We start from the raw sequence: 16320 nt of genomic DNA, 5'->3' as shown, positions 1-16320 counted from the left end.
CGCGTGCGTATTTTGTTAGCCAATATTTATGAATTTTGTTTATTTTCCATCCATCGTGCCTCGTTGTTTTCGCTCCCTAGAAAGAGTCCATGTCATCCATTGGTTGTGTGTACGGTATGCGTGCCTGCATGAGTTTGGGTAGGTGCGTTTTCTTGCAAATCTCTCCAACCTGTCCAGTCTGTTGTCATATTTTCACCACGTCGACTCCATGGTGAAGGACTTCTTGTCCTCTATACAGAGAGCCAGAGGTGAATTCCTCCTCGGTTTTTCTGGAGAGAGAGGGAAGCGGGGAGAAAGAATAAAATAAAGACACATAAATTTGATAGCAGTTATTTTACGAAAGACTTGGCAAACAAAGAGAAAAAACGATAATTTCTCTCTCACGTCGACGGTAAATGCAATAGAGAGAGAGAGAAAGAAAGAAAATAATGGTGCTCCCAGAGACGAGACCGGAGCAAGCCACTTCACGATTTTCACTGTATTGTGACAAGTAGGTTAGCACTGCGCCACTCTTCAAGCTTCCTTTTCATGCTCACAAAAGTGGTCATGCTTCAGCAACTCCCTTCCATTTGCCATTAACACACGATTAACGTTTGAGCACATTAGCAGTTATTTTCTGAGACGTCTTTCATTGCTACTCATGTCTTTGGCAGTGCACGGGTAGTCTCATCTACCCCTCCCTGCCAGTTGCGCTACAGCCGTGCGAAAGTTGAAAGTCATACAACCCTGTTTCATCTGTGTATGTGTGAATCACTAGAAACTTCCTGCGTCCCTCTGTGTTGATGTGCGAGTCACTATAACCTTCTTTCATCACTTTGCGCAAGGTAAAGGTCATCCAATGATCATTTTCTGGTTGTTAGGGAATAAAGTGTCAGAAACCTCCCTTTTCCAGGGGCCAGCTTTATGCGAGGGCGGTGCCAGTCTACTCTCCTCCGCTGCCTCACGTTCCCCAACCCTCTTTAGAGTCAGGTACCCATTCCCGCCGTCGACTGGGGGAAAGTTTGCCCAGCTACACGGGTATCCAACCGGTGTGCCTCTCAGTTCCGAGGCCAATGCTCTAACCACGCAGCTATCCGCTTTCCCAATTTAGTTTTTAACCCTCAGAGTCGCTACAATCCTCTTTCGTCCCTCTGTGAGTCGCTACAATTCTCGAAGTGTTTATGAGTCACTACAACCCTTTCATCCCTTAGTGTGAGGTGTGAGTGTGCGTTCGTAAACACGCTTGGCTAGAACCGCCCCAAACTATATGACTATGTTGAAAATAAAGACAAAGCAAGGTTGAGGTTCGAATCCTGTTGCTTCGCCGACATCCCCAGGGCAACTGTGTGGCTTCATTACCCACTCACATCAGTCCTGAAAGAAGGACACGCCTGGGCTACCTCAGACTGTATCGATAAAATATTAGCACAAAAACCAGCTGGTAGTGGAACTGATGTGTAGAGAGGCATGACTCAACCCTCACCTCCCGAACCCTCACGGCTCGTTAACTCGCGGCGAAACATCAGATCGATGTTTGATACACGAAAAATGTCACAGCCTTTACAGTGGAATACAATCACGAGCGAACAAATTACACGAACAGAATTTTTATGGGGAAAAAAAAACTCCAACATATATTGGTGTTGAGATAGCCAGACAGCATTCTGAAGTTTTATTCAGGCGGACTAAGCAACGATGCACGACTCAAAAAGAAAAAAAAAGAATAAAATAACATAAACACAAACGGCATTGAAATGATCAAGCATCTGTTTAATAACTGAGACTATGGACAAACTAATCACCTGCATCCTTCTGTACTCTGCTCACTTCTTCCCCATAATCATGCATACGTCACTGACGTCATCAAGTCCGGCCAGAATAACGCATATGCCACAAACCGTTTAAAACACCTGTCCAGAGATTGTAGTTGCATTATTATATAATTTGCCCTCGGGTCTGAAGCCTCAGTCGCGATGTCCGTAGTACGCTCGGCCAGGTGCTCGCTGTGAGCACTGGGTGTGTCCAGCAATAACTGTTTATAACGGCCATCCAGGAAACATGTCAGGTCATAATGTAGCAGTATTTATCCCTGTTGGGGTTGATGTGAAATTCTCACGACACATGGCTGTTCTCTGTCGGATTAGACCTGGAAGAGTTTAAATACAAGGGTTGGATTGAATACAAGGGCTGTATGCGTGTGTAGGTGTCTTGCTAACATCACATGTCGGGTGGTGGTGGTTTAAAAACAGGTGTTCGCCATCTTCCCCCCTAGCTCATCATGCAACTACAAGTACTGAACCGAAGCAGTTTACACAGAGAAGGTGAACAGTACTGTCAGGACGTCCGTTAACAGATACCGGAAGAACCAGGCCGGACAGAAAAGAACATGCGCAAAAGACAATTTAAAAAAAATGTATATAAAATTATGCATGAGATGATAAAATGATCAAGTTGCAAGCAAGTGCATAACATGTATTTTCTTTGCTTCATTTTTTTTTATAGTTTGCATACTCATGATTCCGTTTCACGACGGACTTAAAGCTGCTTGTGATGATTTAAAAAGAAATGCATGAAACATTTACGTGCAAACAGATACGCTACAAGTATAGCCGGTGGTGGTTGCATTGATATAAATATTTACATTCAAGTCCACTTCAGGACAGAAAAATGCAGCCTTCAGCGGATATGCAACATCCCCTCCCCACAAAAAAACCATAAAAGTTTATTAGAAATCCCCATAAAATATAATAAATATAAAGTTCACACTATTTTTTTTAAAGAATGCTTCAGAAAACATTGTGGAAAAGAATGTTTTATCTGGATATAAAATGTTTAAAAGCTAACGCACCTTCGTTCATCCAGCAACTACTGCTAAAAAGAAAAAAAAATGACCGTGAAAATTGCAACAAGCAGCACTATGATAAATAAATATTGAACAGATAACAAAAGCCAAATAAAAACTGGTTTGTCTGGCACTACTTGTTCCTAGGTATTCTGTTAGTTTCCTTTTTTTAGCGACGGTTGACAGGAGCAAAGACTACTGCTATCCTCCACATGGCGAGTCTCTTAATAAAGGGAAGTAAGAACGCCCGTCGTTTCCATCCCTAGCAGATCACAGATAGCAGTTATCTCTCTTGGTATATTTGCCGACCTGAGCCAGTACATACATGATGGCGGATGAACATCGGGTACCGATGATACAGATTTACTTGAGGTTAGCTTTAAATTGTAAAAATGTCTTTCAAGCTTTCCTCGGTGTCAGTGTCAGACAAGGGCAGGCGTTGATCTGTTTCCTATCGATGTCTGCAGTTCATCTCCACACGGAACTAAAGACGTTAGTTCAAAACAAAGTATTCTTGAAGTAGACAATTATTTTTAAGTATCTCTACACTCTTGAACATCATTTGCTTTAGTTTAACCCTGTGAGCCAATATGTAAAAATGCAGAGTATGTGATATCACCGTAGACTTCGTGCGCCAAACATTGTCTGCTGCGTGCAAAACTTCTATGGGAATGAAGGAAGAATAAAGGGCTCAAGTGTCCTGTCTTTTAGTGGCCAGAACCTACGCGACCTCTTTGTGGCCAGAATATGCTAACGTGGTACATACTAACCCAAATCGGAAAAAGTTTTTTTTTTTTGGAAGGGTGGGGGAGGAGGAATAATCCCCTTTTAACAGAGAAGGGGGAAAAGATTGAGTCGCGTGGTTTACACTGTCCGGTCACATGGCATCGCTTCGTCTGCCACTTATTTCAGTGGAGGGTCTACTCTTCACGATGACAGTCTGTTGCCTCTCTGTGTGAAATGTGGCTTGGCAGCATCCTGGCCACACACACGTGAGTGTGATATACTTTGATGACGTCATATTGGCTAGCCTGCGAAGAACCAGTATGGTCCCCCCTCCCACCAAACCTGGGGCTCTGCTCATTCACTCGTCATTCACCAAGTAGAGCTCACGTTTGTGAGTTGACAGCATTCCAGTCCGAGACAAAACATGACAGCAGGGGGGAAGGGGAGGACGAGGCGCGATCGTAGGGGGGAGGGAAATAACCTCTTCTCATGCCAGCTCGTCTTTATTTTATTTCTGCTCTTTCTGATCAAAGGAACAACGCTTGCAATGCACAGCCACAGAGAGTCGAACGGACTCGCTAACATAAGGACAAAGAGCTTCACATTTAAAGACATCGAGATCAAATCTTCCGCATGACATCATTCACATGGTGAGCAGGCAAGGTAAAACGATGACAGCACCTTCAGACAGAAAATGCTTGGCGAGGGTGTGGAGGTGCGAAGGACATCATAAAATCAATCTTTTAAAATATAAAACAAAACAAAACAAATTAAAAACGTAACATCTGCAAAAAAAAAAAAGGGTATTAAAAGCGTGAATGGCGAATGGAGTAGCAGTCTGATGCACTAAAAAACAAATAAACAAAAGTTAAATCCGTTGTCAAACTCCACAATGCGTTAAGAGTTCCACTGTGGTGAGAACCTCGGAAGGATTTCCACCAGACTGTTGACGTTTGTGACATACACACATTGAAGATGAGACAAACCAGATGTGCTTGGCGAGGAGAGGGAGGGTAGAATCGAGCAACTTAACACATGCAGCACACATCGATTTATGATATCCCTTGGAAAGCAGCAAACTTCCTCTTGCTAGCCTCATCACTCAATCCCATCGTTCCGGGAGGCAGACCGGATTATGCATGGAATACATCCGTATGGAAATCGTCTGCCCCGACTTTTGCCTCTCCCTGGGCGACTTTCCCCCAACCCCTCCCCGGCGCGACGACTGTTGGCAGACACGAGTACCGGAAGTGACGACATGAATCCCAAAAAGCTAGCCGCGTAGTCCACGAAGCCGAGCGAACAAAAGCGTGTTACGAAGGATCCGTTTGGATCTCAGTAACACAAGGAAGATCCCCACTGGTTTAGGAAAAAAAAAGTTTTCTCTCTTTTATCAATCACGTGGGAGAGACATTGCAATAGGTTAAGTCCATGTTAACACACGCTCTGCTCGTAGTTGGAAACATAAACAGTCCCGGATGATGATGACATCACAAACTCTCTAGGTTCCGTCTGGCTCGAAACGCGGCGTCACGTGCAAAGCGCGCGCTGCGCGCCCTCGTCCGTCTGCGAGGTTTCACACGGTGGTGGAACGTGAGGCGCATCTGGACACCGTGATGACGTAAGCGCGAGGTCCTGGCTCGCCGCTACATCACAACACAGCACTTGGGGCGCCGCTTGGCTTTGTCTTTTTCCTGCTGCTCGCCGGAACTGTCAGTGTTCCCAGCCCCCCGGGGGCCGTCGGCAGTGGGGGAGCCCCCTACGTCCACCCTGACTCCATCGGGGGATGTCTCAGGGCCCGCTACCTCGTCCGGCCCCGTGGCCTTGCCGTTCTCCCGGGGATGAGGAGGGGGTGACGCCGCTGCCGCCTGTGTGGTTGTCGTGGTCGTAGGGGGAGCGATCCTCTCGTGCACCGCACGAGGACTGGTGTCCGGACCGCCGCTCGTCAGCACGCCATCCACGGTCGTGTGTTCTTTGGTGACAGGGGAGTAGTCTCCCCTGGCTAGCAGTTCTTGCTGCCGAGACTTCTCATCCTCCGTCAGGTAGAACTTGTCGCGCACGATGGTCGCTCGCTTCAACAGTTCTTCCACCTCTTTTCTCAGATCCCCGTCTGGTTGAAATGGGTTGTCGCGGCTCTCCAAGCTGAAAGAAGATCATCATCATCATCATCATCATCATCAACATCATAATCATAATCAATGTCGTCGAACAACTTAAACATCTCTTAGGTAAAATAAAAATCTTCAAGACTTATTAATATCAATGCAATTATTTTTCAGTTTAAAACGAGAAACCTGTGCAGACCAAATTATCTTCAGACACTATGTTTGGAAGAAAATTTATAAGCGAAATGTTCCCCAAAAGAATTTGACTGTAAGATACATCCATGCTCCAGACTAAGTAGGGAAACTTCTCACAAGGGAAAAGGGACATCAGGTTAACAACTGCAACAGAGTGACCCCTGGTAAGCTGGCAAATATCAAAACAAGACCAGAAAAGTAAGAGCAGAACACTGAAGGAACAGTTAATCTTATGAACTATTCAAAGGCCTAGACGGTGTGAAACTTTACACTGACACGCACATGGACCATCACAATCAAACAGAACAAGCGCACCTTCACAAAAACACACACAGGGGGAATAGAGGGAGCAAAACTAAGAGACCCAAGAAAGCACAACAAATTTCATCTGATCAATTCGCAGTCGGTAGAGGGTTGATAGCAGTTGGAAACCCGGCAATGTATCCCCCCCCCCTTCCCCACTCATCACTATGAGCAGCTGAGGCTGGCAAACATGGTCAATTAACAACAATAACATCACGTGAGCTTGGCACGCAGATAAGACTGACATCCTCGATATTATTTACATTTAAATACAACAACTTTATCGCCGTGTACTCCGAGACTTCTTGGCGCAGCAATGAAAGCGAGTGACCCAGTTAGGAATCGATCTCTGAGCTGTTCAAACGGTTCCCCGTCTTCGTCAGAAGGCAATAAGATGGGTAACAGTTCTACGATCACACACTTAGATACACATCATCACAAAGCTTTTCCTTTCATTCCTTCTTTCCTGTGTATTTTCTTGCAGCCTACAGCAGTAGCGGGACTGCACTGCCCCCTTATCAGCCCAGGGGCGGGGGTGTGGGGCCAGGAAAGCTGTATTGACCGCCTCTGACAAAGTCTCTACTCGTCAGTCGTCGCCTCGCAGTCTCTCTCTCTCTCCATCGATCCGCCGACGTCGCAGCTGCTGCTTCATTGTAACCACCACGACCAGCAGCAGCGGATACACCATGCGTGTTTGTGGCTTATAAACCGTCCTGACGTCACCAAACGATGCTGTCGGTTAGTGGACGGGTATGAAGGCAACGGAGTCCTTGTATGTGACACAGACTTGCGGGGGCTAACAAGCTGTAACTGTTCCTAACATTAATCTTCCCACGTGAAAATAATAAACAGAGTAATGAATAAAGTCTGAACAATCCCGCTAATAAATTCTGTCATCAAAATGTATACCACATCGGGGTATCGACTCTTATTTTTCAAGATCTGTAAATTTCCTCAGATAAACCAAACCCTCACTCAAACCTCCAACTGCAGCCACATCGCTGGGTCCATCTGTACATGACTGGAACCGTCTCGTTCTGAGAGTTCACAAACGAAGGAAATTCCAAACCGAGTTATGCACGGGTTTGTTGTCAAGTACCAAAGAAAGATAGTCTCCAAGGCTGGAATAAAGTTCGTATAAACAAAAGGAAGAAAGGAAACATGAAAGACAGATGGCAAGGTAATGGTAAATTACGACCCTTAGATTAGGTAAGTAGTATACCGAGCCTCGTGGATCCCCCCACCCTGCAAAAATAAAAAACCCCAACAACAATAAACCAAACCAACCCAAACTCGGCACACGGAAAGCACAGGAGCCTGAGGTCCAGGGTGGATACCCGGAAACCTGCACGACGGAGCGGGAGGGGCAGGTGGCCAGGCGGCAGGATCTTGGACGCGCTGGCAGCAAGTCTGTCATGTAACCGTTCGGCAGGTCATGACCTTTGATCAAAGACATATCTCGCATACTACCGCTAACGCCCTCCTTCACCCCACCCCCATCCCCAAGGAACTCTCACTCCGACAAACAGTGCCAACAGAAGGAAAAAACTGCAGGTGGTTTCTATAGCAACCACAAGTACGTTCTCGAGCAAAGACATTACTTTTTTCTTGTGTGTGTGTGGACGCATGCCGCTAGACCGTTAGTTTATAAACCTAACAACAACTACACTGCACCGCAGACACACAATAACCCGGGATGTCGTTTGCAAGAACTATTTTAGGGAAGACGGTGGCTGGATAAAAATCATCAGGTGGGCTGAGAAGGTAGAAAGGGTTAGAGAAGGGGAGGAAGGAAGGAAAAGAAAAGAGAGAGATAAAGAAGTAGGTGGTCAGGGTACAACATGTAAGACCGGAGACACAAGTACATTAAATCAATCACTAAGGAGACCCCCCCCCCCAGTCAGTGTGAACAGCACGTGTGCATGTCGGTCTCTTTGATCACTTAAGCACACACCGCCGGCCTCACCGTCTCGGTCACTGATCAACTCCAGCACGAGGACAATGCACCGCACGAATACATCTGACAAACGGAATTTTTATTTATTTATATTTTGTTCTTCATTGCGTTTAGTCTTGCGTGACCACCACGATGGCTGTTTTATGGCCATTACGCGCGACTGGGTTCTGAACTGCATGTTTGATGGTGTGACCGGTCTTTGATCGATGGTGTGGCCACAGGTAACAAAGACAACTCGTGCGCTGCTTTAAAGAGAGAGAGGGAGGGTAGGGTAGGGGGCAAGCGCGTGAGAGAGAGAACGAGAAAGAGAAAGGAGGAGAGAAGAACTGATCTACGATACTTTATGAATTAGGAACAAATATTTTCGTGGCTAGAAGTATTAAAAGCATCAGGCGCTCACAGGCACACAAACACACAGACACACAGAAGGAAAGGACGAGGGAACATGGCGCAGTACACCAGGCGCCAGTCAGCTCGCATATTTTCCTCCTGTCTTCTGGCATCAACTCCTGTGCATGGCGTCACCGTCCTACAAAACGGGCGCGGAGATGACGTCACGTGCGCGGGGTGCACTGCGCCGTTAGACCGTTATACCACTCATCACTGGACGCCGCCAGTCGTACTGTATTTATTTTTCCTCCGTTGGGCGTTGTACGAGAATGAAGGTCAAGGTGAAACGAACAGCAACAGCTGGTGCATCTCGCGGCGCCATGGAGGTTCGTTGAGCGTGACCTTTGAACTCGAGATGTGGGATCCAGCCGGTGTTAAGTGTTGACGATTTTCTACTGACGTAGTCCCGAGAATGAAAGATAATAACGGTAAGAAGTAAAATAAAATAAACAACATGAAATCGTGTGATCACGATTGGCGTTCCATACGAATAAATAGCAACAGATGTGAAAGTATGCACGGTCTGACAGGATCGTCCTATTTCTCTGATTCCCTTTTCTCGTTATTCCTCCTTGTCGTATCCCGCTCGTTCCCCACCCACTCCGTCACTCGATCACGCCTCGGGTCGATTTACACATCTGCGTCGCACGCTCACATGACTCACGACAGGAGTAAGCCATGATAAGGATACGACAAGCTACATTATCTGTACCTGCTACTCACAGCGCCCTCGGTTTGCCTGACAAACATTTCCACTCGTGACGTGAGGAAATAAACAAACAAGACCGGTCATCACTCAATATTTGACAAATAACCGAGGAAGAAAAACACGACAATTCGTCTCATCCTACTTTCCCACCCTCGCCACCAACTTACACGTGACCCGACAGCCACAAACAATGCACCCTCTTTACAAATTCCGTTGTATGAAGTTTGTGGACAAGCTGTTGCAGGGACACGCGCCAACAAACAGACGAGCGAATCACTTACCGTGCAGTCAGCATGATGGATGATGGCTAAGCCCTTCGCCGTCTGTGGAAATATTTTCGCGGTCCCTCCACGCCGAGCGACCACCGAAGTCCGCACAACACCACCACCACAGCTTGCACCTACACCTACCTACTCACCCACCCCACACTAACCGCTCAACAGGCGAACTGGTGGTAGACGGTACCCACACCTACATCATCCCACATCCCAGTGAGAAGGTCGCTAACGGTTTGGCATTTTCTGTCCGGCACAATGCAGCCTCCCTCCCACCTCGTGTTGCTGTCTACCGCTGGTAGCTGCAGCTGTGGGTGAGAATAGCGCGCGGTGCCGCTGTGCGTCATGCAGCTGTGCGCTAAATATAACCGGCGTCTTGTCTCGCGCGCCCGCTGCCTCGTGTCAACCGTTACGCGCATCGCGACTGGCAACCACCGGGGTACTTACTGAATGGCCCGCCAGCGATGCGCGCGCAGCCTGACCTTACGTAACACGACCTGTAGGAGGTATTGTCATGTCCCTGCCCCCTTCCCTCAACACCCAGCACGTGACATGATGTGCTCTGATTAGACAGTAATGACAGGTGGGTGGTGCCGAGGATACACGAGGGTGTTCGGACAGGGAGGAGGAGGAAGAGGACTTAAAAAAATTCTCATTTACGTGCAAGTCACCGAGGTTTTATGTTCTCCCATAAAGATCGATGCTCCGGGGCTTGGGGCTGCGTGGCAGGTCATAACCCTGTGGAAGGTTCAGGCTGCGCGAGGTGGTTTATTGTCGAACAGCCAACGAGGATTCTGGGTATCAAAGCTCATCAACAAAGACGACAGGCGTCTTGCGAGAAGATGTGAACGATGTCAATTATTGTCATGAACAGAAAACTTCACAGCTTTTATTTTATATCAGTGTCCCCACCCAGGGTTTGGTCTAAGCGAAGTACTGCACCATGAAAACAAGCTTCATCTTTCTCTCTCTGTGTTTCAACTCTGACCTTAGTACTTAATACCCATGAGCCCACTCTGGGTGAACTCCGCTAACAGGCGTTGCGTGTCTATCCTGTTTATCTAAATGTTGAATAAAAGGACCCTAACCTTTTACCCACAGTGTGTGAAGTGTTAGACCCTCCCTTATCTCGGGGGTCAGTGTGAGGGTGGTGCCTCCATGCACTTCCTTCCCCGACCCTCTACAGTTTACAGGGTCAACGTACCCATTCAATAACCAAGTGAAATGTGAGAAAATAAGTTGCGCCACATGGGAATCGAACACCCACTTCCAATCGCAGACGCCAATGGTCTACTGACTCTACTCTAACCCCTCGACAATCAGCTTTCTCAAATGTTCCATAACACACGCATAACTCTTCGACGCCTGGCAGGAGCGCGGGCTTCCTTTCTGAATGAACAAAAAGATGATGCATAACATCGATGCTTGCCGCAAATAAAAACAAATTATGCATCTCCCGAGAACGCATCAGCACCGCGGGGTTCTTCAATGGAACTGAACCCAACCGCCGGCTTTTATCGAACATTGCGTCACGAAGCCAGAATCACTCCGCCTCCCACTCGCCGCCATCAGCAGCCAAATTACACGCGCTACAAAGCTCACTAGACCAGCACTGATTCGTCAACACAGCCAACTGTTCCGCTCAGCATCAAGGCGAGACTCGGCAACTGCGGTAGCCAGCATCCTAGGTCACGTGCACAAGGCGAGGCACATGGGGGGCACGCGCATGCGCAGAGCGACATTGCGTATCCGAGGGCGATCAGCGGGTTCGGCGCAGAAGCGAAATGGACGTCTTGGGCGATGCCACCAGGCTCCAGAACACAACATCGGAATTGTTGGAGGTTTATTTCGGGCGTTTAGATATCGACACGAAATGCCGGAATGCTGCAAGATGCCGACTGCTGTTAAGAAAGTTTGGGGAGGGTACAATGGGGATGAAGAAAAACATTGTCAAAAGGAGGCGTTGTCTCGCGCAGTTCTAAGTTCTTAACAACATTCGAGGATTTAAAAAAAAAACCGTTGCTTTTCAAATTCTGAGTTTCACATAAAAGTTTAGTTTACGGACCGTGATAAGGCAATAAATAAATGGATTAAAGTATAAATAAGGTTACTATCGCTAGCGTATCGGTATCCATGGTTACACATAGTCAACAATGTCGCTTACGCTTGGGACTGGATGGGTGGGTGGATGGATGGAGCTGGGTTGTTACGTCACTAACTGACATCTGCCCTCATCCGACTTCAAGTGTTTTTTTGGCAGCTGAGTGATGTCCAAAGGAAAAGTGAAGAAGACAAAGATGCTTCATGCGATTAGTAGCAGTGAACGAAGCTCACTCTCTCCCTTCACAAAGCCCTGGCAGCCATCGGCTGCTCACGCGCGCTGCGGTCGATAGCTGGCGCTGCGCACGGTTTTCGGCTCAAAGGCCTGTGATTGTCAACGGACATCCGGGCTTTTCCTCAGCCCTCGACAAGTGACCCGAGCAGATCTTTTGGTGACGTCAATGCGTGCCACGTAGGAGAGGACACGTAGTCCACGCTGATCCGTTAACCAGGAAGTGTCTTCCCGTCATCAAAGTCAGTCACTTCCGGAAGAAGCCTCCTTATTACAGCAACAGAAGCCTAAAGTAATTTTCTGTCGTTTAAAGATAATTACACAGCGCCACCTAGCTGCCATCTTACGATCCTTAGCCACCTTACATATCAACAAGTCTCGGTGAAAATGCACACGTGCTCGGCACCCCACAACATTTCGTGTCTGTCGTGAAAGGATTGTTTTAAGAGAGTGTATTTACACGGGTCCCGGGGTGAGCAGGAAGCAGACGCCAGTCACTGGTCTGCACGTGAGCACGAGGTCTGCAGACCGCAATGGCATAAATATTTCATACAAGTGTTTGCACTTTCTCTTACTGTGCTCAAGTCCCTGGAGAACACTTTTTTTTTGGTTTCCAGCGGACCCGACATTTCACGCTGGGTTTAAAGGGCAAGGCTCAATGCACACCAGCTCCGATAAACTCCAGCATTGTACGAGAAAGAAAAAAGTCAGGAACATTGATGGGAAATTATCTTTCTTTTTTTTTTCCTTTTCAATCGAAAAAAGGTTACAGAACTTTACCTAATCTATTATGGACACGTTCGGGGCAAGAACACGAGATGAAGCCTAGTGTATCACAATCGTGTTCACAGCAAAAATCAAATAACCATCAGAAACATAAGTTTAGTTAAAAACAAATTACAGGTGTAAAGGAGCTTGCCATGATTACCAGGTGTAACAGGAAGACGGACAATTTACCAGATTTTACAGAGAATTTTTGAAGATTGTCCGCCTAACACCTGGGAAACATATCTGCTAGGTAATGAGGTCCGCATGCGAAGCATCAACACCATTCTTGAATCTCGCGATAAAATTTGAGGCTTGAGCGTGATCATGTTCTCCGGCGCAAAGCTCGACATCTACACGTGTCCTGGTGTGATGACGTCACCAGGTGATGCACATTAAAGCTGGATTAAAGACAAAGGTTTAGTTTAATTCTCACTGGATTAACAACTAAGTCCGCTTACTTCTCGCTGCACTAAGGTCTACATTTAGGCTCAACTCTATGTTCGTGTTCTTAATAATTGCACATCAGCCAGCAAAAATTGCATTCCTCTTCTTCTGAGATGTGCTTGAAGATGTCATAATCCTAATAAGTCAACATCCTTCAATCTTAGCTTGTTCCTCAAGCCTCTTGGAGCCTTGACACACATTGTCTGCACTTGACTGAAGGAAAAAAAAGTTCACGCGTGCAACGCACAATAGTAATATTCACTTATTAATATAGCTACATTTGTTTATATGAGGCAATTCGGAGTGTTCACACGCACGGCTGTCTGTCATGCCATGTTCTTCAAATGATAATATAATGATATTATTATTATTATAGCACAATAACAGTGAACAATATTATTGAACAAAAGTTTTCCAAACTTGGCCAAACATGTGTCCATATTTCGTCAAATAAGTCAGTAGCCATGGAATTGTCTTGTTATCTCCGACAAAGCTTTCACAACCCGACCCACTACCTTTGTTAGGAGTAAGATGTTTAAGGTACTGAGGGCAGTAGACCTGAGCAGTGGACAGATTGGGAAGCAAGAAAACATTATTCAGTAGCGCACATAGTCGTTGCCGTTTTTTTGTTATTATTGTTGTTATTATTGTTGTTGTTGTTTTCACCCGAAGCTCCCTTCCTCTCTCTCTCGCACACACACGAGATAGGAGAGCGGTCTATTCGCAGTGGAGCCTCATGGCGGACACATGTCTACTGTGTGCAAAATGTGGAAGTCGGTGTAAAGACAACAGCAGGCGAGTAAATGGAACAGACATTGACCGCCAGGATAACGATCATCTGTCCTGCTGCGCTGGAATAATTCTTACTGTTCATGCCATGCGGACACGGTCCCCCAGACAGCAAACATTCTCCACTTACTGCAGTGACCTCAGCACGACCTGTTGTACTGTCTCCCACAGTCTGAGTGGCACGAGACTTCAAATATCACGTGATGCAAAGTGTCGTGACGTCAGGTATGTCCACAGATGGTCCTGTTGCGATCCCGGCTCTCTCATTGGCTGTAGCGATGGCGACGTATCCTTTATATTCGTGATGCCAGTATTTCTGACCTGATTCTGTGCATGTGATGTTTTTCAGGCTTGTGTTTTGATGGAGGAATGTGGCTAATGTCACTCAGATGTGGAAAATAGTACCACAACCCCTTCCCCCTAATAAGCGCTTGTGGAAAAATAAAATCAGAGAAACATTCAGGTTATTCTGACACCTTGCAGACAAAACTAGAAATCAATGAAATGAAAATAATGTATAGCTACATTTCATGGGCAAGATCGCGTAAACATTATTTTACACCATTGCTTCGAACTGATAGGAAATCCACCCGCACTGTCATCTTCCACCCATGCTCTGCCACTTTACCTGTACTCGTCTTTCATCATTGTAAATCTTTTCTCAACCGATTCTAACCTTTCTCGCCATGGTGACGTATCCATGATCCTAACACTCACACTCAGTCTCTTGACAGTCAAATTAAAGTCAAATTAAAGAATATTTTATGCGAGCCACCAAAGGTCTTCTAGCGAGTCACCACAAGTAGCCTGTTATTTCATCAGGTCGTAAATATATCCGTTTACACCCTCACCCACTTGCAAAACAGCTACAGCTGAACCACTCCAACTCATCGCCCTACCTGCTCAGTGACAAGAAAAAATGAAAGAAAGAAAGAAAAAAAAAAGCAGAAGCCAAGTTCCCCGTGTTTCAGTATATTCGTATCGAGGGCTGTGTTGTGTAAATTGTTGACGAGGACAAAGGAGGGCAGTTACGTTTGAGCTTTTGTAGCGCATCCGTTAAAAACGATTGACCGACAAAGGCTCAAGGGCAAGAACTCGGCAGCAAACGTTGCGGTGACGTAACTGGGAGAAGCGGCGCTGACGTTACACGTACTACTGGTCCCGAGAGTTCTCGGTCTTGGCACCGCGCCTGAAGGGCTACCCGAGCCTCGCCTCTCAACGTGACTGGAATACGGCTGCCATCACTCGGGTACGAAGCTGTTAGCCTGTGCCAAGTAAGCGCATGCGCACTCTTACACACACACATACACACGCATGCAGGCACGCACGCATACACATTCACACATAAACGCACATATAAATAGCCACCCGCACAAAGCAAACGTGCTCGAGCACTCCATCCATCCAAATTTAGCTTTAAAAATATTTTCTAAATTTTCTGAATTTCCAAACTATGGAGGACAAGCAGAAATGCTACAGTTTGGCAAGGAAAAAAAAAGGAACAAAAAAAAAGAAAAGAAAAGAAAAGAGTGCATAGAAAGTGTGAGGTGAGAGAAGATGAAGAAGAGAAGAAGCTCCACGATTTCTACCCGAGCTGCTGCCTGCAGTATCTGTGCAGCATGATGCAAACAACAGACGCCTGCAGCATCGGTCTCCACATTCAGAACACGCGCACCTGTTCATCCCCATACCTGTAACCGCAAACACACTGACACGCATTTGTCTGAGATTGTACAAAACTTGTCAGCATCAACGACATTACATAAGTTGAAACGGAAGTCCACGAAATCGTGCAGAGTTAACACGTGACATCACAAAGACTTGAAGAAGGGCGGTTACAATAATCAGAGGTGACATCACACAGCTTTATAAGTATTCACAACAGCGCTTTTCATCAAAGCCCACTGCCAACCACGTCGAACATCTAAAAGCATGTTTTTTTATCAATGCTTGGTTTTACTTAACATCCACAATTTCCAGCAAAGCCATATAAATTTAAAGGTCAGAGGTCAGAATTAAACACAGGTAACATCAAAGACGAGAAATGTCAGGAACAAACGTGAGGGTGACATCACAAAGGCGGAATTTCTCTGGGGATTCTGAATTTCTGTTTCTTTCAGTCTGAACTTCCTGTTCTTTTCCTCCATGAGCACTTGAGATGGCAGCACGTGCATGCGGAAATCGAAGACAACAAAAAAACCCAGTAAAACAAACAAAAACCCAAAGTCGATGGACGCTAAACCCACCAGCATTACCTCCCCTTCTCTCCACACGGCTAATCTTAGTTATCTGGTGTCGCTGTCTCCAGAAGTCTGTGTGTGTGTGGTTTGTCTGTGTGTGTGTGGTTTGTCTGTGTGTCTGTGTGTAAAAGAGAACCAGAGGGAGGCAAAGCTGGAGGAAGCTGCGAGAAGCCACGACAGGCCAAACAGAGGGAGCTGCGCAAAGATCGACAATCTCCTCTCACCTCCGCCGATAAATTCGTTTAGCAGCTAATTATGCCGAAAGC

The 16320-nt window shown here is 46.5% G+C and overlaps 1 protein-coding gene across 3 annotated transcripts in view; it reads right to left on the bottom strand.

Moving 5' to 3' along the window:
* Window positions 1–1616: 1616 nt before the first annotated feature.
* Window positions 1617–16320, bottom strand: part of LOC112573113 — a 95629-nt gene continuing 80925 nt past the window's right edge. For all 3 annotated transcript variants that reach the window (XM_025253160.1, XM_025253158.1, XM_025253159.1), the window contains one exon: window positions 1617–5689. In XM_025253160.1, the coding sequence (XP_025108945.1) occupies window positions 5194–5689 (496 nt within the window). In that variant the 3' untranslated portion in view covers window positions 1617–5193. The remainder of the gene's footprint in view (window positions 5690–16320) is intronic.

This window comes from Pomacea canaliculata, linkage group LG10, assembly GCF_003073045.1.
Source record: "Pomacea canaliculata isolate SZHN2017 linkage group LG10, ASM307304v1, whole genome shotgun sequence".
Lineage (NCBI taxonomy): Eukaryota > Metazoa > Mollusca > Gastropoda > Architaenioglossa > Ampullariidae > Pomacea > Pomacea canaliculata.
This window is presented reverse-complemented; position numbering and strand designations above follow the sequence as displayed.